Source organism: Bufo gargarizans, chromosome 7, assembly GCF_014858855.1.
Source record: "Bufo gargarizans isolate SCDJY-AF-19 chromosome 7, ASM1485885v1, whole genome shotgun sequence".
Taxonomy (NCBI): Eukaryota; Metazoa; Chordata; class Amphibia; order Anura; family Bufonidae; genus Bufo; species Bufo gargarizans.
In genome coordinates, this window is record NC_058086.1 from 151,365,430 (window position 1) to 151,382,432 (window position 17,003).

Below are 17,003 nucleotides of genomic sequence, written 5' to 3' on the forward strand. Positions count from 1 at the left end.
ATTCCCACAGAGATTCACCTGTATTCAGGATCATAATCCCTGACAAGCAGAGCAGAGAGGAGGATGAGGCAGCACTATGGCTCATTGTGGTGAAGTAACTTGTCCTCCTGTGTGATTAGGACAGGTTCTGTGTGTGCTCATAGGACGGCAGCCATTTTATTTCTTCTAATGATTGCTCCCCAGACAAAACAAGCCGGTCTAAGTAATGAAAGGTATTTGTGAATATATTTATCCATAATAATAAAATCCCTGTGTGAGTGCGCTGTGTCCATGAGTGTGTCACCAGTTTTGCACTGGGCATGCGCGGCGGGGCATCCAATGAGGACACAGCGCTCCACACAAGTTCCTCACACATGTTCCCCTGCAAGGTGTCAGCAGCCTGACTGCCCAGTGCGCATGTGCCGCTTTAAATTCCCAGAGGTCTGTGGCGAAGTCCTGATAAGCGAAGGAGATGCAGAGCACGCATCACAACCCCCCCCCCCCCCCCCACAACCCCGTTTCAGGATGGCAGAGCGGCAGCAGGCAGAGTGTTAGCTGTAATGTCCAACTATCACTCTGCTTGAAACGTCCGACATCGGTGCTGGCACCGTTGTTGGCCGTTTAACCCCTTCCATGCCATGGTCCTTAGGGACCGCTGTATGAAGGGGCTAAGCATCGGGCTGCTTGAAGGGTAAACTGAAGGAGGGAGCTCCGTCCCCCATTGGGCCGCTGCACTGTGGCAGCGTCTCGATGGTTACCATGGCAACCGGACGCCTTCACAGGCATCCGGCTTGCCGTGGTACATCTAAGCCTGAATCAGGCTCCTGCTAAAGGCTTAGGCCTCATGCACACGACCGTATAAAACTGATCCGCAAAAAATACGGATGACATCCGTGTGCATTCTGTATTTTGCGGAACGGAACAGCTGGCCCTTCAGAAAACAGTAATATCCTTGTCCTTAATGCGGACAATAATAGGACATGTTCTATTTTTATGTAGAACGGAAATATGGATATACGGAAACGGAATGCATACAGAGTTACTTCAGTTTTTTTTGCGGACCCATTGAAGTCAATGGTTCCGCATACGGTCCGCAAAAAAAACAATTTACGAACACAGAAAGAAAATACGTTCATATGCATGAGCCCTTAGGGATCATGCACACAAACATATTTTCTTTCCGCTTCTGTTATGGTTTTTTTGCGGATCATATGCGGAACCATTCACTTCAATGGGGCTGTAGAAAACACAGAAGTTATTCTATATGCATTGTACACATGGCCGTTCCGCAAAAAAGTTGTGTATGTCCTATTATTGTCCGCAAATTACGGTCCAAGGCCCCATTCAAGTTAATGGGTCCGCAAAAAATACGGAACGCACACGAAACACATCCATATGTAATCCGTATTTCATCCGTAGTTTGCGGATCCATACTGTAGAAATGCTATGCCTAGCCCATATTGCTCATGTGTTTGGTGATTAATAAGTTACTGTTTCTGTATACGATCTGCTAAAAACTGATCAAATACGGAAACCATATGGATATGTTTTGTGCAATAATGGAAGGGAAGAGGACTTAAAAAAAAGGACTCCATAAAAATTTGAAAAAAGTGAAAAAAGTAATAAAATAAATTTTTTTAAAAACCTTCCTATATCCACACATAATTGGTTAAAAATGTAAAAAAAAAAAACACTAAACATGTTTGGCATCCGTGAGGACCAGCTCTATAAAAGGATCATCTTACTATTACTGCAAGGTGAACACAATAAAAAAAACGAAAAACTCTGATGGAATTGCAATTTTGCACCAATCAAACCGTGAACTCATCCCACAAAAATGAGGCCCTACATAAGCCAATAGTACAAAAAATAAATAAAAAATGGCTTTTAGAAAATGGAAAACACAGTATGATGGTACCCTTATAGTGACTGCAGCCAGCTCCACATGCATTGTCATTGGGTGGAAGCACCTGACCACAGAATGCATTAATGGCAATGGGGGTACTCCCATGAAGGTTTTGTCCAGTCCAAACTCTCATTTTGTCATATTTATGTAGGTAAGTAATTGTAAGCACACACAATAAACTGCATAGGCCATATGTGCAACCTGTGCAGCTGCTCAGGGGCCCTGGAAGTAAAGGGGCCCACTACTGCCATAGACGAATATGATAGTACTCTCTGTTTTAGGGCTCATGCACACGAACGTGGTTTGGTTCCGCATCCGAGACACATTTTTTTGCAGCTGAGATGCGGACTCATTCACTTCAATGGGGGCGCAAAAGATGCGGACAGCATGATGTATGCTGTCTGCATCCATTTCTCCGTTCCGCAAAAAAAAAAGAACATGTTCTAATTCTTGTTCGTTTTGCAGACAAGAATAGGCATTTCTATAATGGGCCACCCGTTCCGTTCCGTAAATTGCAAAACGCACACGGGTGGCATCCGTGTTTTGCGGATCTACAATTTGCAGACCGCAAAACATGGCACATTTGTGTGCATGAGCCCTTAGGCCTCTTTCACACTACCGTGTTTTTTTTTCTGTTTTGCGGGCCGTTTTTTGCATTCCGTATACGATCTGTATAAGGAACCATTCATTTCAATGGGTCAGCAAAAAAACCGGAATGTACTCAGTATGCATTCCGTTTCCGTGTTTCCGTATCTCCGTTCCGTGCAAAGATAGAACATGTCCTATATTTGGCTGCAAATCACGTTCCGTGGCTCAATTAAAGTCAATAGGTCCGCCCAAAAAACTGAGTGCATACGGAAATGCATCCGTATGTCTTCCGTATCCGTTCCGTTTTTTGCGGATCTATTGAAAATGTTATGCCCAGCCCAATTTTTTTCTATGTAATTACTGTATACTGTATATGCCATACGGAAAAACGGAACCGAGACAGAAACGCAACGGAAAAAAAAACGGAACAACGGATCCGTGAAAAACAGACCGCAAAACACTGAAATAGCCATACGGTAGTGTGAAAGAGTCCGTAGTGTGTATTAGATTGCATGTAAGCGACTGAGCTTATGGATTCAGTACATGGCTCGCAATTAATGGTAAGCTGGCTGGGATTTTGTAGAAAGGGTTGAAGGACTTGCCCAATAAATAATATCCCACTCTCGTTAAATAACCATTGGGAAAGCAAGAGGCTCGTGGTGTATACGCACCGAGACCGGTGTGTGTCTGGCATCATAATGAGCATAGATGTTTAAAAGGGAATACAAACTGTAGCTACACATCTTTAATGGTTACGTAATTCTTTAAAGAAATAGGGTTAATTTTCTGCCATCAATGTATATTAGGAAATTGGAGAACAGTTAATTATAGATTATAAAATATACAAATAGGGCTGAAAATTGAAATGAAAATTAAATCAAAATGGAAAAAAGTAACATGGAAAATAAAACTTGAGCCATGCTTGACATTTTATTGATCTCTAATAATCAGTTTCATTTGTTAGTGCACATCAGGGCTACAGTCAGCAGAAGAAGAGTTCCACAGGCAATCAGGTAAGAGCAACTTTAATGCATTTGTGTTACTTTTTCCCAGTTTACAGTTGCACAACCAACATAAAAGCCAAACTGAGGCAGACAAAGGTATATGTTCCCAGGATCTGGACATTTGTTAAAGAGGTTATCACATGAGGACAACTTATCTCCTATTCATACAAGATCTAATCGGCAGGGGTCTGACTGCTGGGGCCCCGATGATCATAAGATTGGGGCCCTGTGCTCCCCGATTCAATTGAGCGGCAGACATGCATGTCTGTCCACTGCTCTATTCACCTCTATGGGACTGCCAGTGATAGCCAAGTACAAGTGCTTCGGCAGCGTCATAGAACAGAATAGAGCGGCAGCACACATGCGTGACCAATGCTCCATTCTCATTCTACTACTGGAAGTATATGACTATATCTACACATTATAGGAAAATGAAAAAAGAACAGCTAGAACACACAGAGATTGTCAAGGTATTAAGTGATAGTGGTGCATCCTTTATTTTGGGTTCTGCAGCAGGGTATATGTTGAGGCATGGTCATATTAATACCGGATGGCATGATCTTCTGTTGCTGTGATATTGGTTCCCACTCTGCATGGTAACAATCATACAGATGCTGGATATCCTCCTTTTGGTATTTCATTCAAAGCTCTCTCAACCTGGACCCATAGTTCATCCAAGGTTGTTTTTGCCGCTGTTCATATCAGATCCATTGCTCCATCCGGTCTCCAACAGTCTCGATGTGGAAATGATCTGGCAATCAAGCTGGCCAGGGTAGCTGCTGGAGACCATGAAGAGGACATTGTGTAGCGCGGGCATTGTGTGGGCTGCCATTATCTTGAAACACCTACCTGAGTCAACCAAGCAGTATGACAGGATTCACAATGACCTTCACATAGTTAAAGAGGACCTTTCACCTCTCCTGACCTGCCTATTTTAATAGCGTCATGCATTCCCCATGTAATAACAATTCTGTAGCATCTATTCTTATGGCTCTATGTTGTGCCATTCCTCTATTATTACTACTAGAAGTTATAAAGGAATTGCTATTACCCTGCAGTAAGGGTACAGAGTGGTGGTAACCAGTTGGGGGGGGTGTACCCACACAGTCTGAAAATGGCAGCACTGATTGCAGGTACACCCCCCAACTAGTTACCTCTAGTGTTGGGCGAACATGCTCGGCCGAACACCATTTTCATTTTCACGCGATGCTCGAGTCTCCTGCCCGCACGTATGTTGGCTGCTATGCAGCCAATAAATGTGCCTCTCTGCACGTACTGGCCCTCACTGTAATGCGGTAGCCATGTTGGTTACTGGCATTACAGTTATTGGCTGGCTGGAACGCATCATCGGGTGCTATATAGCACCCGATGACACGTGATTCGGCTCAGTCTTACTCAGGGAGAGCTGCAGCAGAAGGGACAGATAGTGTAGGGACAAGAATTGTTTAGTGTTAAAAAGGTGTTAGAGACCCAAAAGTACTTTTAAGGACTATTGTTTTATCTGGCTGCAATATATATTATTAGCGCAACCTGTGCTAAATTGCTTGCAATTGTCTGGCAGCTGCTGACAGTGACACAACCTCTGCTACATCTGTTGTGTTACATTAGCGCATCCTAAATATCTGTAACACTCAACGCAATTGCTTGGCCCCTGGTGACAGCGACATAACCTGCGCTACATCTCCTGTATAACGTTTGCACATCCTAACTATCTGTGATTCAGTCTAATATTTTCAACGCTGGTGACAGCGACATTACCTGCACTACATCTCCTGTATAACGTTTAAGCATCCTAAATATCTGTGACATTCAGCGCAATTGTTTGGCCCCTGGTGACAGCGACATTACCTGCGATACATCTCCTGTATAACGTTTGCGCATCCTAAATATGTGACATTCAGTCAAATTTATTTGCGCATACACTTACAAAACCTGCGCTACTGTACGTGTGACTTACTTGCAAGCATATATGCCATTTAATATGCTCAAGGCAAGCAGTAAGGGACAGGGAAGTGGCCGTGCTGCTGATGGTGCACGCAGAGGCCGTGGCCCTGGGAGCGGTGTAACTGTGCCTGCTGCTAGAGCACAAGAAACACACTCATCCATGAAACCTAGCTTCATGTCCCAGTTTGCAGGGCGGCACAAGACGCCACTCTCAAAGTCACAGTGCGATCATGTGGTTGGGTGGATTGCAGCAGATAATGCTTCCTGTCGGTTAAGCACTACCCTGTCTTCCACAAATTCCAGTCTCAGTAGCCAAGAGTCTGGTCAACAGAATCCTCACCCTGATTGTCCTTCCTCCCACCATAGAGAGTCTTGGCAAACAAGTGATCCCACACTTGGATATTCCGAGGAGCTCTTTTCAGCGCCTTTCCTTAATTTGGGCCTCTCGCCAAGCCCACTTGAAGAGGGACATGAGGAGATCTTGTACACTGATTCCCAAACTTTTGAGCATCCACAGTCAGAAGGAGATGACGGTGGGGAACGGCAATTAGTGTTTTACAAGGTGGAAGATGATGATGATACACAGTTGCCAATAAGTCAACGGCAATTAGTGTCTCAAGAGGTTGATGATTAGGATGAGACACAGTTGTCAATAAGTGAGGTTCTTGTTAGGTCAACAAGTCAGGAGGATGACCAGAGTAAGGCAGTGGAAGAGGAGGTGGTGGACGATGAAATCACTGACCCAACCTGGGAAGGTGGCAAGCCGAGCCAGGACAGCAGTACAGAGGGGGAGGGATCCACAGTACCACAACAGGCTGGAAGAGGAAGTGGGGTGGTGCTGGCCAATCCCCTATCCAACATGCAGGCCCGGATGCCTCCCGCCCTGCACCTGGACCTTCACAAGCACCATCAGCTAGCACATCCACTTCTGTGTCCCAGCGCAGTGTACAGATGTCCATACCCCAGGTCTTTGAACAAAAGCGCAAACACCCATCCACCCGACACAGGCCATAGCACTAAATGCGCACCTTTCCAAATTGCTGGCCCTGGAAATGTTGCCATTTAGGCTTGTGGACACTGAGGCTTTCCGCAGCCTAATGGTGGCGGCCGTCCCCCGTTACTCAGTCCCCAGCCGCCACTTTTTTTCCTGGTGTGCCGTCCCTGCCTTACACCAGCATGTGTCCTGTAACATCACCCGTGCCCTGACCAACGCAGTTATTGGGAAGGTCCACTTAACGACTGACACGTGGACAAGGGCTTTTGGCCAGGGATGCAAAATTTCCCTGGCGGCACACATTGTGGAGGCTGGGAGCGAGACGTACCCTGGGATGGCACAGGTGCTACCTACTTTCATCAGGATTTCCGCCACCACCTACATTAGTGGCTGCAACCCCCCCTTCACCTCCTCCACTTCCACCTCTGAATTCTCATCTTGCAGCACCAGTCAGCCATCAGTCAGTAGCTGGAAGCAGTGTAGCACTGCAGTGGGGAAGCGGCAACAGGCCGCGCTGAAACTAATTTGCTTAGGTGACAAACGGCACACCGCCGCAGAGCTGTGACAGGGTATAAGGAACCAGACTGAGCTGTGGCTCTCGCCACTCAAACTACAACCAGGCATGGTTGTGTCTGATAATGGCCGTAACTTGGTGGCAGCTTTGAAGCTCGGCAAGCTCACACACATACCACGCCTGGCCCACGTGTTCAACTTAGTGGTTCAGCGGTTTCTCAAAACCTACCCAAATTTGCCTGAGTTACTGGTGAGGGTGCGCTGCGTGTGTGCCCATTTCCGAAAGTCATCTACAGCTGTCGGCGGTCTGCAGCAGGACTTGCAATTGCCAGCTCACCGACTGTTGTGCGATGTGAGCATGCGCTGGAACTCCACATTCCACATGTTGGCCAGGCTTTGTGAGCAGCAGAGGGGAGTAGTGGAATACCAGCTGCAACATGGTCATCGCCTTTCCAGTCAGCCTCCGCTCTTCAAAAGCGACGAGTGGGCATGGATGTCTGACCTCTGTGAGGTTTTACACAACTTCGAGGAATCAACACAGATGGTGAGCGGCGATGCCGCTATTATCAGCGTGACCATCCCACTTCTGTGTCTACTGAAACGCTCGCTGCTCACAATGAAGAAGGACGCTTTGCATGTAGAAGAGGTGGAAATGGGGGAAGACAGTACACAGGGTGATAGCCAGACCATTAATAAATCTCAGAAAAAAATTGATGTATAACAGTCATATAGGTGTTCGTAAAGGGAGTATTATTTTAGAGTATTGGACCCTTTTAAAATATAGCTTTTATTAATTCTAATTAAAGAATAAATCACCCTGTGATATCTGTTGACCTAAGAAAGGTAAGGACAAGATGCCGCCCAGCTACCACCGTGAATTGGTGAGTTTGATGCCGTATGGATAGTACAGATTCCACAAGGGCACTTGTGACGTTGGCGATAAGTATAAGTTAGGGGAAGGCTAGGGCACTTGAATAGGTGCCGGGGGATGCTCTCTCCCTGTAGCAGCCTAGTTAGCCTTTGCCCAGGGATAATCCCTAATGTCCCTAATGGTGGGACCTCCCTGTCCCGTACCGTACCTGCCCTGTAGAGAAGGAAGAGGATGAGGAGATTGAGAGTCATCCTCCTGATCAGGACAGCGAGTTCTTGTCTGGCACACATGGCTGACTTTATGTTATGCTGCCTTTCCTGTGACACTCACTTTCCTGTGACACTGCCTTTCCTGTGACACTCACTCGCATTTTGGCCAACACTGATTACTGGTTGTTCACCCTTCTCGAACCCCCGCTACAAAGAGAACTTCTCATCTCTCATTCCTGTGGTGGAGAGGACTTGCAAAATGGTGCAATACCAGAAGGTCCTTGTGGAAAAATTGCTCCAAATGTTTTAGAGGGTCAGCTCAGCAGCAGGCCCTCGCCCCTAATGTTTTAGATGGTCAGATCAGCAGCAGGTCTTCGCCCCTAATGTTTTAGATGGTCAGATCAGCAGCAGGTCCTCGCCCCTAATGTTTTAAAGGGTCAGCTCAGCAGCAGACCCTCACCCCTAATGTTTTAGATGGTCACCAGCAGGCCCTTACTACTAATGTTTTTGAGGGTCACCAGCAGGCCATCAATCATAATTTTTCAAGGGTGTATATGATGCCCTCCTTTATGTGTAATAAAGGGTGTATTGGAGTGTCGGTTCCTTGGGATTTTTGGCAGCCCTTTCACTTAGTGCTTAGGCTTTATGAATGTAGGAGTCCTACTACCTGAACAATTGTACCACAATGTGAATGAGGCCCTCCTTTATGTGATATACAGGTTGTATCGGAGTGCCTCTTCCTTGTAATTACAGGAGAGAATGTTTCCTAACAATTTTTCCTCTAAAATCGATTTTATCTTTGTTTTTGTGCGTATTATTGTCAGACTGTAAAAGTGGCATACTACATCGTTCCCAGCAGCGACCTGGGAGTCCAAGATGCATCCAGACATCCTGCCCATGCTGTTCCCGAACCATTTCAGTGGTGTTTCCATCAATTTCTGACCTTTTCCTGTGAACCAGACACCCTCCCCTCTTTAGAGCAGGGGGTGCCTGGTTTAATGCTCGGGTTCTCCCATTGACTTCCATTGTGCTCGGGTGCTCTGTAGAGCACCTAAGCATCCCAAAGTGTTCTACTCGAGCTCCCAAGCACTTTTGTGCTCTATCAACACTAGTTACCTCCCCTCTGTACCCTTATTGAAGGCTAATAGCAATTCATTCATAACTTCTAGTAGAAATAGTAAAGGAATGGCATAACATAGAAACATAAGAAAAGATGTTCCAGAATTATTATTACATGGGGAATGTATGAAGCTATTAAAACAGGAATGTCAGGAGTGATGAAAGGTCCTCTTTAAGGCTGGTTAATGTTCCCCCACAAACACCAGACGGGAACGACCAGTGGTAGCTTATGACAATCCACACCATAAAATGTGTTCGTCTCCAAACTGATTACTACTGTTTGCCTTCATGCCTCTAGTGGGCTCTCTTTGCCACCAGTGCACTCGTTTTTGGCAATGTTGAGAGGTCAAATGGGCTAGTGGAGTGCACAGTAGACAGTTTCTTATAGTCCAGGTGGTCACTACAGGGCCTGCTACAGAATCAGTTTGTAATGCTGGGACCGTCTTTTGAGATACACAAGCTCTTCTTATATGGCGATCTGATCATGCATCTGGCTCGAACGTCCAAAACCCTCATTACGTGTGTGCGTTCCATCCTCTGACCACTTTTTAACACCACTGATACACTCTTTTGGAGATTTGACAGATCAACCATTCAGCTTCTCGAAGTCCCTCTATTCGACCCTTTTTGAATTCCATTAATTGAACAAATGGTGCACGCCTTCATCTAGCAGGCCTAGTAAACAATTCGACAGCTAACTAATCAGCAGTCTTGTAAGAAGATGGAAAGCAGTGCTGTCAAACAGAAAAAACAAACATCAGTAATGCTAGACCGCAAAAGCCTGGAGCATCTGAATGTAAAGTAAGGATCTTGGGACTTTGATCAATACACATAGAACCCTCCACCACTGCCATATTGTAAAATAGGCTTTTTATTTTAACTCCTAGGTGTTCTTATTTTATTAAAATTTTCTGGTAGTGTCGATTGTATTTTAAATTGACCAGTCCACTTTAAATTCTTCCTCTGTCAAACCTCTTCCCCACCAGAATCAGGTGTTGTTGAATTCAATGGGATGATAGGACAATATGCCATTATGGATGTAATATAACTGCAGCCTCTAGTGATTGCACTATGAGGTTTATGTCTAAAAAGACAAGAATGGTGTGGCCTGGTGGGCGAGAGTGAGGCCATGTTTTCAGAACACTCAGTACAAAAACTGTATGATTATACTTCTATCCTTCACTGCCGACATAGGGTGCTCCAAATCACATCCTTGATGTCTACAGGGGATTGATGAGTTCTTTGGTCATTTTGCACCACTTCTGGACACTATCAGGAACTACAAGGACCTACTGGTAGAGCGCCACTACTAAACCTCATGGTTGGTCATGCCATTTGAAATCTCATCAACTGAATGTACATTTGATTAAAAAAAAAGCTGTATTTGAAAAATTATTTAAAAATATGAATCCCAATAGGCACATACCGGTAACCTAAATTACTTGCAGTATCTTATTTTAGATTTAGTTTTTGTTTTCCTTTACTATAGGATTTAAGCAGAGTATTTTCTACTTGCATGAGGTAAGTCAATGTGTTTCTTTTTCTGTTAAATGTATGCACAACAATCTTGAATAATACATTACTTTTACTTGTGATGTATTCTAACAATTTATATTACTCACCTCCCAACTTTTACAAAATGTAAAGAGGGACAACACCAGTCAATATGGACGACAGCTTCTAAGGAGCTTAACAGGGTGTATTGGGCTCCGTCTCTCTACCCTATCATTTATACTGCACAGCACATGGCATAAAAAATTGAGGATTAATAAAATTAATACAAATTATTAAAGGGAACCAGTTACCATGAACATGGGAATTAATCTGCAGGCAGGAGGAGCTGAGCAGATTCATATATACAAGTACTGGTAGTTTTTTGGGGAAAAGATTCAGTAAAACTTGTATTTCACTTTGAAGTCCAGGAGGCGGTCCTCTCAGTGACTGACAGCTATCTGTGTATACACAATCATAGAGGAAAAGCTGTCAATCACCGATAGGACTGCCTCCTGGACTTCCAAGTCCAGAATGAGCAGGAACCTAAATGAATAAAATACAAATTATATTGAATCTTTACCCACAAATCTATATATCAATCTGTTCATCTCATCCTGCTCTATAACATGCTCAGCTGAGACACCATGATCAACGTGACCAGTTCCCTTTAAATGCATTTTCTGTGACTTTACTACTGATGACCTATCCTCTGGATAGGTGATCAGTATCTGATTGGTGGGGGGTCCGACACCCAGGACCCCGCCGATCAGCTGTTTGAGAAGGCACAGGTGCTCACAGTAGCCCTGAGGCCTTCTCCCAGCTTTCCCTAGGCACATTCATCAGTCACATGGCGTAGATGCAGCTCAGCCCTATTGAAGTGAATGGGGCTGAGCTGAGATACCCAGCACAGCCACTATTAACCGCCTCCGGACCGCCTAACGCAGATGTGCGGTCCGGAGGCGGCGGCCCTGCGCAGAGTCACGCATATACGCGTCATCTCGCGAGGGCCGGGATTTCCTGTGAACGCGCGCACACAGGCGCGCGTGCTCACAGAAACGGAAGGTAAGCGAGTGGATCTCCAGCCTGCCAGCGGCGATCGCTCGCTGGCAGGCTGGAGATCTGATTTTTTTAACCCCTAACAGAAATATTAGACGCTGTTTTGATAACAGCGTCTAATATACCTGCTACCTGGTCCTCTGGTGGTCCCTTTTGTTAGGATCGACCACCAGAGGACACAGGTAGGTCAGTAAAGTCGCACCAAACACTACACTACACTACACCCCCCCCCCCGTCACTTATTAACCCTTTATGAACCCCTGATCACCCATGATCACCCCATATAAACTCCCTGATCACCCCCCTGTCATTGATCACCCCCCTGTCATTGATCACCCCCCTGTCAGGCTCCGTTCAGACGTCCGTATGATTTTTACGGATCCACGGATACATGGATCGGATCCGCAAAACACATGCGGACGTCTGAATGGAGCCTTACAGGGGGGTGATCAATGACAGGCGGGTGATCACCCATATACACTCCCTGATCACCCCCTGTCATTGATCACCCCCCTGTAAGGCTCCATTCAGACGTCCGCATGATTTTTACGGATCCATGGATCGGATCCGCAAAACACATGCGGACGTCTGAATGGAGCCTTACAGGGGGGTGATCAATGACAGGCGGGTGATCACCCATATACACTCCCTGATCACCCCCCTGTCATTGATCACCCCCCTGTCATTGATCACCCCCCTGTAAGGCTCCATTCAGACGTCCGCATGTGTTTTGCGGATCCGATCCATGTATCCATGGATCCGTAAAAATCATACGGACGTCTGAATGGAGCCTTACAGGGGGGGTGATCAGTGACAGGGGGGTGATCACCCTGATCACCCCCTGTCATTGATAACCCCCCTGTAAGGCTCCATTCAGACGTCCGCATGTGTTTTGCGGATCCGATCCATGTATCCATGGATCCGTAAAAATCATACGGACGTCTGAATGGAGCCTTACAGGGGGGGTGATCAGTGACAGGGGGGTGATCACCCTGATCACCCCCTGTCATTGATAACCCCCCTGTAAGGCTCCATTCAGACGTCCGCATGTGTTTTGCGGATCCGATCCATGTATCCATGGATCCGTAAAAATCATACAGACGTCTGAATGGAGCCTTACAGGGGGGGTGATCAGTGACAGGGGGGTGATCACCCTGATCACCCCCTGTCATTGATAACCCCCCTGTAAGGCTCCATTCAGACGTCCACATGTGTTTTGCGGATCCGATCCATGTATCCATGGATCCGTAAAAATCATACGGACGTCTGAATGGAGCCTTACAGGGGGGTAATCAATGACAGGGGGGTGATCAGGGAGTCTATATGGGTGATCACCCCCCTGTCATTGATCACCCCCCTGTCACTGATCACCCCCCCCCTGTAAGGCTCCATTCAGACATTTTTTTGGCCCAAGTTAGCGGAAATTTTTTGTTTGTTTTTGTTTTTGTTTTTTCTTACTAAGTCTCATATTCCACTAACTTGTGTCAAAAAATAATATCTCACATGAACTCGCCATACCCCTTACGGAATCCAAATGCGTAAACATTTTTAGACATTTATATTCCAGACTTCTTCTCACGCTTTAGGGCCCCTAAAAAGCCAGGGCAGTATAAATACCCCACATGTGACCCCATTTCGGAAAGAAGACACCCCAAGGTATTCCGTGAGGGGCATATTGAGTCCATGAAAGATTGAAATTTTTGTCCTAAGTTAGCGGAAAATGAGACTTTGTGAGAAAAAAACAAAAAAAATCAATATCCGCTAACTTATGCAAAAAAATAAAAAATTCTATGAACTCGCCATGCCCCTCACGGAATACCTTGGGGTGTCTTCTTTCCAAAATGGGGTCACATGTGGGGTATTTATACTGCCCTGGCTTTTTAGGGGCCCGAAAGTGTGAGAAGAAGTCTGGGATCCAAATGTCTAAAAATGCCCTCCTAAAAGGAATGTGGGCACCTTTGCGCATCTAGGCTGCAAAAAAGTGTCACACATCTGGTATCGCCGTACTCAGGAGAAGTTGGGGAATGTGTTTTGGGGTGTCATTTTACATATACCCATGCTGGGTGAGAAAAATATCTTGGTCAAATGCCAACTTTGTATAAAAAAATGGGAAAAGTTGTCTTTTGCCGAGATATTTCTTTCACCCAGCATAGTTATATGTGAAATGACACCCCAAAACACATTCCCCAACTTCTCCTGAGTACGGCGATACCAGATGTGTGACACTTTTTTGCTGCCAAGGTGGGCAAAGGGGCACACATTCCAAAGTGCACCTTTCGGATTTTGCAGGCCATTTTTTACAGATTTTGATTGCAAGGTACTTCTTACACATTTGGGCCCCTAAATTGCCAGGGCAGTATAACTACGCCACAAGTGACCCCATTTTGGAAAGAAGACACCCCAAGGTATTCCGTGAGGGGCACGGCGAGTTCCTAGAATTTTTTATTTTTTGTCCCAAGTTAGCGGAAAATGATGATTTTTCTTTTTTTTTCTTTTTTCCTTACAAAGTCTCATATTCCACTAACTTGCGACAAAAAAAAAAAATCTAGGAACTCGCCGTGCCCCTTACGGTATACCTTGGGGTGTCTTCTTTCCAAAATGGGGTCACTTGTGGCGTAGTTATACTGCCCTGGCAATTTAGGGGCCCAAATGTGTAAGAAGTACCTTGCAATCAAAATGTGTAAAAAATGGCCTGCGAAATCCGAAAGGTGCACTTTGGAATGTGTGCCCCTTTGCCCACCTTGGCAGCAAAAAAGTGTCACACATCTGGTATCGCCGTACTCAGGAGAAGTTGGGGAATGTGTTTTGGGGTGTCATTTTACATATACCCATGCTGGGTGAGAAAAATATCTTGGTCAAATGCCAACTTTGTATAAAAAAATGGGAAAAGTTGTCTTTTGCCGAGATATTTCTTTCACCCAGCATAGTTATATGTGAAATGACACCCCAAAACACATTCCCCAACTTCTCCTGAGTACGGCGATACCAGATGTGTGACACTTTTTTGCAGCCAAGGTGGGCAAAGGGGCACAAATTCCAAAGTGCACCTTTCGGATTTCACCGGTCATTTTTTACACATTTTGATTGCAAAGTTCTTCTCACACATTTGGGCCCCTAAATTGCCAGGGCAGTATAACTACCCCACAAGTGACCCCATTTTGGAAAGAAGACACCCCAAGGTATTCCGTGAGGGGCATGGCGAGTTCCTAGAATTTTTTATTTTTTGTCGCAAGTTAGTGGAATATGAGACTTTGTAAGAAAAAAATAAAAATAAAAAATCATCATTTTCCGCTAACTTGTGACAAAAAATAAAAAGTTCTATGAACTCACTATGCCCATCAGCGAATACCTTAGGGTGTCTACTTTCCGAAATGGGGTCATTTGTGGGAGTTTTATACTGTCTGGGCATTGTAGAACCTCAGGAAACATGACAGGTGCTCAGAAAGTCAGAGCTGCTTCAAAAAGCGGAAATTCACATTTTTGTACCATAGTTTGTAAACGCTATAACTTTTACCCAAACCATTTTTTTTTGCCCAAACATTTTTTTTATCAAAGACATGTAGAACAATAAATTTAGTGAAAAATTTATATATGGATGTCGTTTTTTTTGCAAAATTTTACAGCTGAAAGTGAAAAATGTCATTTTTTTGCAAAAAAATCGTTACATTTCGATTAATAACAAAAAAAGTAAAAATGTCAGCAGCAATAAAATACCACCAAATGAAAGCTCTATTAGTGAGAAGAAAAGGAGGTAAAATTCATTTGGGTGGTAAGTTGCATGACCGAGCGATAAACGGTGAAAGTAGTGTAGTGCCGAAGTGTAAAAAGTGCTCTGGTCATGAAGGGGGTTTCAGCTAGCGGGGCTGAAGTGGTTAAATGGACAACGCTGAGCTTGGTGAGCAGAAAGAGGCTGTGGCACTGCTAAAAGCAGCGGTTCCTTCTCAAACAGCTGATCGTCGGGGTTCCCGGATGTCGGACCCTACGATCAGACACTGATGACCTATTCAGAGGATAGCTTATCAGTTGTGAAGTCTCAGAAAACCCTTTTAAAATATACAGTGGAGGAAATAATTATTTGACCCCTCACTGATTTTGTAAGTTTGTCCAATGACAAAGAAATGAAAAGTCTCAGAACAGTATCATTTCAATGTTAGGTTTATTGTAACAGTGGCAGATAGCACATCAAAAGGAAAATCGAAAAAATAACTTTAAATAAAAGATAGCAACTGATTTGCATTTCATTGAGTGAAATAAGTATTTGAACCCTCTAACAAAAAAAGACTTAATACTTGGTGGAAAAACCCTTGTTTGCAAGCACAGAGGTCAAACGTTTCTTGTAATTGATGACCAAGTTTGCGCACATTTTAGGAGGAATGTTGGTCCACTCCTCTTTGCAGATCATCTCTAAATCCCTAAGGTTTCGAGGCTGTCTCTGTGCAACTCTGAGCTTGAGCTCCCTCCATAGGTTTTCGATTGGATTAAGGTCCGGAGACTGACTAGGCCACTCCATGACCTTAATGTGCTTCTTCTTGAGCCACTCCTTTGTTGCCTTTGCTGTATGTTTTGGGTCATTGTCGTGCTGGAACACCCATCCACGACCCATTTTCAATTTCCTGGCAGAGGGAAGGAGGTTGTCGCTCAGGATTTCACGATACATGGCTCCGTCCATTTTCCCGTTTATGCGAATAAGTTGTCCTGTGCCCTTAGCAGAAAAACACCCCCAAAGCAAAATGTTTCCACCCCCATGCTTGACGGTGGGGACGGTGTTTTGGGGGTCATAGGCAGCATTTTTCTTCCTCCAAACACAGCGAGTTGAGTTAATGCCAAAGAGCTCTATTTTGGTCTCATCAGACCACAGCACCTTCTCCCAGTCACTCTCTGAATCATTCAGGTGTTCATTGGCAAACTTCAGACGGGCCTGCACATGTGCCTTCCTGAGCAGGGGGACCTTGCGAGCCCTGCAGGATTTTAATCCATTGCGGTGTAATGTGTTTCCAATGGTTTTCTTGGTGACTGTGGTCCCTGCTAATTTGAGGTCATTAACTAACTCCTCCCGTGTAGTTCTAGGATGCTTTTTCACCTTTCTCAGAACCATTGACACCCCACGAGGTGAGATCTTGCGTGGAGCCCCAGAGCGAGGTCGATTTGATGGTCATTTTGTGCTCCTTCCATTTTCGAACAATCGCACCAACAGTTGTCACCTTCTCTCCCAGCTTCTTGCTAATGGTTTTGTAGCCCATTCCAGCCTTGTGCAGGTCTACAATTTTGTCTCTGACATCCTTGGACAGCTCTTTGGTCTTTCCCATGTTGGAGAGTTTGGAGTCTG

General features: G+C 45.1%; 1 protein-coding gene across 1 annotated transcript in view; it reads left to right on the plus strand.

Moving 5' to 3' along the window:
• The window catches only part of DNM3 (dynamin 3), a 358,945-nt gene that overhangs the window by 59,396 nt on the left and 282,546 nt on the right, over positions 1–17,003 (plus strand). Inside the window, 1 exon segment of the mRNA XM_044302430.1 lies at positions 3,438–3,486. Within this exon segment, the coding sequence (XP_044158365.1) occupies positions 3,438–3,486 (49 nt within the window).